The sequence below is a fragment of the Mustelus asterias genome, unplaced genomic scaffold (assembly GCF_964213995.1).
Source record: "Mustelus asterias unplaced genomic scaffold, sMusAst1.hap1.1 HAP1_SCAFFOLD_1616, whole genome shotgun sequence".
NCBI classification, from domain to species: domain Eukaryota; kingdom Metazoa; phylum Chordata; class Chondrichthyes; order Carcharhiniformes; family Triakidae; genus Mustelus; species Mustelus asterias.
Window position 1 is genome coordinate 56,501 of NW_027591561.1, and position 6,000 is coordinate 62,500.

At 56.2% G+C, this 6,000-nt stretch overlaps 1 protein-coding gene across 1 annotated transcript in view; it reads right to left on the minus strand.

Annotated features, from left to right (window-relative positions):
* The window catches only part of LOC144488501 (pyruvate kinase PKM-like), a 37,567-nt gene that overhangs the window by 21,528 nt on the left and 10,039 nt on the right, over positions 1–6,000 (minus strand). Inside the window, exons 3-6 of the mRNA XM_078206550.1 lie at positions 5,508–5,599; positions 4,484–4,612; positions 1,845–2,031; positions 111–381 (exon numbers count right to left, since the gene is read on the minus strand). Coding sequence (XP_078062676.1) covers positions 111–381; positions 1,845–2,031; positions 4,484–4,612; positions 5,508–5,599 — 679 coding nt within the window. The remainder of the gene's footprint in view (positions 1–110; positions 382–1,844; positions 2,032–4,483; positions 4,613–5,507; positions 5,600–6,000) is intronic.

Below are 6,000 nucleotides of genomic sequence, written 5' to 3' on the forward strand. Positions count from 1 at the left end.
ACTCCCCCCCTCACACTCCCCCCCTCACAGTCCCACCCCCCTCCCCGCACTCCAAGGCCCCCGCGCTCACCGCCAAGCCTGCGCGCTGACCCCTGACCCCTCCTGTTTACCTCCTCACTCCCTCGTGATTCTCGATCTTGCTGATTATTTTCAGATGTTTCCCCTTCTCCCCGAGGACCTGACGGATCGTGTGGACATCCTCCGCCTTGCGGATGAAGGAGGCAAAGATCATGTCGATGCCGTGTTCCAGGCCGAAGAGCAGGTCCTTCACGTCCTGCTCGGACACGGCGGGAAGGTCCAGGGCCGCCTCGGGCAGGTTGATGCCCTTCCTGCTGCAGAGCGTCCCTCCGTTCTCTACCTCGGTCAGGCAGCAATCCTTTCCTGGTCACACAGTCAACACACAGCGAGTCACCGGGAGCCAGGGGTCACCCACACCAAACCAAATCCCCGCCGAACAATACTGAACCAACCCAGCACCAGGGCCACACTCTGTGAGCAGCGGGTGCGTTTTTGAAGGATTGATGTCTGCGTTTTCCATTCCCTGGATTTTAAACTGGAGCCCCATTTGCTCGATAAAGAAATGATCCAGAGGAGGGGAGAATGTGGGACTCTCTCCCATGGGGAATGGGGGAGAATGGGACTCTCTCCCATGGGGAATGGGGGAGAATGTGGGACTCTCTCCCATGGGGAATGGGGGAGAATGGGACTCGCTCCCACGGGGAGAGAGGGGGGGAGAATGTGGGACTCGCTCCCACGGGGGGAGTGGGGGGGGAGAATGTGGGACTCACTCCCACGGGGAGGGGGGGAGAATGTGGGACTCGCTCCCACGGGGGGAGTGGGGGAAGAATGTGGGACTCGCTCCCACGGGGGGAGTGGGGGAAGAATGTGGGACTCACTCCCACGGGGGGAGTGGGGGAGAGTGTGGGACTCGCTCCCACGGGGGGAGTGGGGGAAGAATGTGGGACTCGCTCCCACGGGGGGAGTGGGGGAGAGTGTGGGACTCGCTCCCACGGGGGGGAGAGGGGGAGAATGTGGGACTCGCTCCCACGGGGGAGTGGGGGAGAATGTGGGACTCGCTCCCACGGGGGGAGAGGGGGAGAATGTGGGACTCACTCCCACGGGGGGAGTGGGGGAGAATGTGGGACTCGCTCCCACGGGGGGAGTGGGGGAGAATGTGGGACTCGCTCCCACGGGGGGAGTGGGGGAGAATGTGGGACTCGCTCCCAAGGGGGGCAGTGGGGGACAATGTGGGACTCACTCCCACGGGGAGGGGGGGGAATGTGGGACTCACTCCCACGGGGGGAGGGGGGAGAATGTGGGACTCGCTCCCACGGGGGGAGGGGGGGAGAATGTGGGACTCGCTCCCACGGGGAGTGGGGGGAGAATGTGGGACTCGCTCCCACGGGGGGAGTGGGGGAGAATGTGGGACTCGCTCCCACGGGGGGAGAGGGTGAGAATGTGGGACTCGCTCCCACGGGGAATGGGGGAGAATGTGGGACTCACTCCCACGGGGGGAGAGGGTGAGAATGTGGGACTCGCTCCCACGGGGGGTGTGGGGGAGAATGTGGGACTCGCTCCCATGGGGAATGGGGGAGAATGTGGGACTCGCTCCCACGGGGGGGAGTGGGGGTAGAATGTGGGACTCGCTCCCACAGGGGAGTGGGGGAGAATGTGGGACTCGCTCCCACGGGGGGGAGTGGGGGAGAATGTGGGACTCGCTCCCACGGTGAGAGGGGGAGAATGTGGGACTCGCTCCCACGGGGGGGAATGGGGGAGAATGTGGGACTCACTCTGCCCCCTCTGTGATACAGTGAGCTACAGCTGAGGGTGTGACACACACTTACCAATCTCCTTGATCAGGAGGGAGATGAGGCCATCATCGATGTAGATCCTCCCGCCCACTCTCACCACCTGGGTCAGGTTCCTGAAATCGATCCACACCAGCTGCTCACTGCATTTTTCCCGGAAACTCGGGTCAGTGGTCACTGTAACCTCTGACCCTTTCAGCAGCTCCGCCTCCCCACTCTCACTCTGCAACAGAATAGGAGGGTCAGACACAAGAGCGGACACACCCACACCCCTCAATCACCTCCCACCCCAACACCCCCATCTCTACCGCCCCAAACCTAGCACTCAACCAACCCCCCACCCCAACCACCCTCCACCCCAAAATCAGCACCCCCCTACTGCAATGTCCCCAACCACCCCACCCCATACCAACCCCCCCCAACCACCCACACCCCTCAATCACCTCCCACCCCAACTACCCCCATCTCTACCACCCCCCCGCCCCAAACCTAGCACTCAACCACCCCCCCACCCCAAACTCAGCACCCCCCTATCGCAATGTCCCCAACCACCCCACCCCATACCAACCCCCCCCAACCACCCGCCACCCAAACCCAGCACCCAACCACCCTCCACCCCAAACTTCCCCCAATCATCCCCCACCCAAACCCCCCCACTCCAAACCCCCTGTTAGAGGGCTTTAGGATAGCGTGGAACTGAAAAGACTAATAGATGAAGATAAACTAATTTAGAGTGAATATGGTATAGAAAAAGTACAAGGTACCCTGGAGTTACAAAGGTACAGTTTGCACAGAAACACATATAACCACTGTTAGAGAATTTAAATATCTATTTTTTTGGAAAACATACTGTATTCTGTGTTAAAAGCATACCTTGGCTCATGATATTCTAGGGCATGATGGGATACAGCTGAACAAGAAGAACCACATTCCTTGAAAACAATGCAGCTCCTGAAAACTCACTTATCAATGTGACCTTCGAAAATACAAGCTTCCCAGGCAGTAGCACGAATAGAATCATTCAATTTTTCCCGATAAGGGCTTACTAATTCGACAGTGGGCAAAGAAACATCTGAACTCTGTGGACCTATGTATTTCGGTTGCTGGGAGACAGTGGGAAAAGAAACGTTAGAACTCAACGAACTTACGTGTTCTCACGCTGCCAGAGAGTGAAATGTGATTGGCCAAGGTAAATGATTCATTCTAAAATGATTGGCTCATGTCCGGCTGGGATGAACAAAGAGGCGAGCGAATGATTTTTGAAAAATTATAATTGTACTTCTGATACAATGCAATTTAGAATAATCATTCTCCCACACATGTGGACCAGGCCTGGTCAGCAATAAAGTACATCTTCAACCAGAATTACTGTCTCTGTGAGTACCCCCCCACCCCGCCAAACCCCCAAACCCACCCCAAAACCCCCCCACCCCACCAAACCCCCAAATGCTCTCATCCCCAACCACTGGAGGTCTGTGACCAGTGGTGTTCCGCAGGGCTCTGTACTGGGACCTCTGCTATTTGTGATATATATAAATGATTTGGAAGAAGGTGTAACTGGTGTAATCAGCAAGTTTGCGGATAACACGAAGATGGCTGGACTTGCGGATAGCGAAGAGCATTGTCGGGCAATACAGCAGGATATAGATAGGCTGGAAAATTGGGCGGAGAGGTGGCAGATGGAGTTTAATCCGGATAAATGCGAAGTGATGCATTTTGGAAGAAATAATGTAGGGAGGAGTTATACAATAAATGGCAGAGTCATCAGGAGTATAGAAACACAGAGGGACCTAGGTGTGCAAGTCCACAAATCCTTGAAGGTGGCAGCACAGGTGGAGAAGGTGGTGAAGAAGGCATATGGTATGCTTGCCTTTATAGGACGGGGTATAGAGTATAAAAGCTGGAGTCTGATGATGCAGCTGTATAGAATGCTGGTTAGGCCACATTTGGAGTACTGCGTCCAGTTCTGGTCGCCGCACTACCAGAAGGACGTGGAGGCATTGGAGAGAGTGCAGAGAAGGTTTACCAGGATGTTGCCTGGTATGGAGGGTCTTAGCTATGAGGAGAGATTGGGTAGACTGGGGTTGTTCTCCTTGGAAAGACGGAGAATGAGGGGAGATCTAATAGAGGTGTACAAGATTATGAAGGGTATAGATAGGGTGAACAGTGGGAAGCTTTTTCCCAGGTCGGAGGTGACGATCACGAGGGGTCACGGGCTCAAGCTGAGAGGGGCGAAGTATAACTCAGACATCAGAGGGACGTTTTTTACGCAGAGGGTGGTGGGGGCCTGGAATGCGCTGCCAAGTAGGGTGGTGGAGGCAGGCACGCTGACATCGTTTAAGACTTACCTGGATAGTCACATGAGCAGCCTGGGAATGGAGGGATACAAACGATTGGTCTAGTTGGACCAAGGAGCGGCACAGGCTTGGAGGGCCGAAGGGCCTGTTTCCTGTGCTGTACTGTTCTTTGTTCTTTGTACTACCCAATGCCCCCAACCCCACCCTCTCACCACCCTCCCCCCAAGTGCACCCCAAACCCGCCCACCCCCAGACTCCCCAAACACACCCACACCCAACCCCCCAAACCCATCCCGAATCCACCCCAAAACCCCCACCTCCGAACCCACCCCCTCGGAAGGGAAAGGGTGGAGGTGCGAGCAGGGTGCGCTCACTCACGCCTTTGACAAGCCCACTGCGGATTTCTGGACCCTTTGTGTCGAGAGCGATGGCCACGATCCTCTGGTACAGGGGTTTGGAGAAGCTGTCCACCGCTTGCCGGATGTTCCTGATGGAGCCAGCGTGATACTGGTGGAGACAGAGAGGAAGAGAGAGTCAAATCCCAGCATGTAGCTTGCCGGGGGAGGGGATGCAGGGGAATAGGGAGCATCAGAAAGAGTCAGACCCCAGCATTACCCTCTCCCACTCTCACCAACCCCCCCACCCCCGGCAAACCAAGGATTTACCCCAGGAGGCAGCTGGATCCCAGGCTTGTACAGGCGGCAATTAGGTACTGGAGCTTTACCACTCCATGGTTCGATTCCGGCCTTGGGTCAGTGTCTGTGTGGAGTCTGCACATTCTCCCCGTGTCTGCGTGGGTTTCCTCCGGGTGCTCCGGTTTCCTCCCACATTCGAAAGGTGTGTAGGTTAGGGGGATTGGCCGTGCTAAATTGCCCCTTAGTGTCCAAAGATCTGTAGGTTAGTTGGATGGTAAACGTGTGGGGTGACGGACATAAGGCAATGGAGAGGGCCTGGGTGGGATGCTCTGTCAGAGCCGGTGCAGACTTGATGGGCTGAATGGCCTCTTCTGCAGTGTAGGGATTCTATGCTTGAGGGGCCGAGTGGCCTACTCCTGCTCCTTATTCGTATGGTCATATGACTCTCGGCTGGACATCAAGCCTCGTGAGGTCGGGGTTGGGTTCATCCGTGATACCCCCTGTAGTTGGATAGTCGACACTCACCAGCTGGACTTGCACCGTGAGAGTAACTGACGTCCTGTGAACTGAGGGTCAGTCACTTTGCAGAGGCAGGTCAATGCTCGGAGGGGAGAGAGAGAGGACCATCGGTGGTGCTCAGTGTGGATGGGAGCCCCTCCCTGCCCCCCCCCAGGAGACACAGAGAGAGAGGACCAGCACAGGGTGGGGGTGTAAACCCTTACGGTAACCAGTAGGGAATCCCATTACAGAGACTGAGCCCCTCTCACCTCGTGAGAGCCGTGTGAGAAGTTGAGTCGAGCAATGTTCATCCCAGCTTTAATCATTTCCTTCAGAGTTTCCACCGAGCGAGATGCTGGGCCTGTAATCAGAGACATGACGGTCATTACACTCCCTGCAGCAACGGTCATTACACTCCCAGCAGCGATGGTCATTACACTCCCAGCAGCGACGGTCATTACACTCCCAGTAGTGACAGTCATTACACTCCCAGCAGCGAGTAATTACACTCCCAACAGCGAGTAATTACACTCCCAGCAGCGAGTAATTACACTCCCAGCAGCAAGTCATTACACTCCTTGCAGTGACAGTCATTACACTCCCAGCAGCGACGGTCATTACACTCCCTGCAGCAACGGTCATTACACTCCCAGCAGCGACGGTCATTACACTCCCTGCAGCAACGGTCATTACACTCCCAGCAGCGACGGTCATTACACTCCCTGCAGCAACGGTCATTACACTCCCTGCAGCAACGGTCAT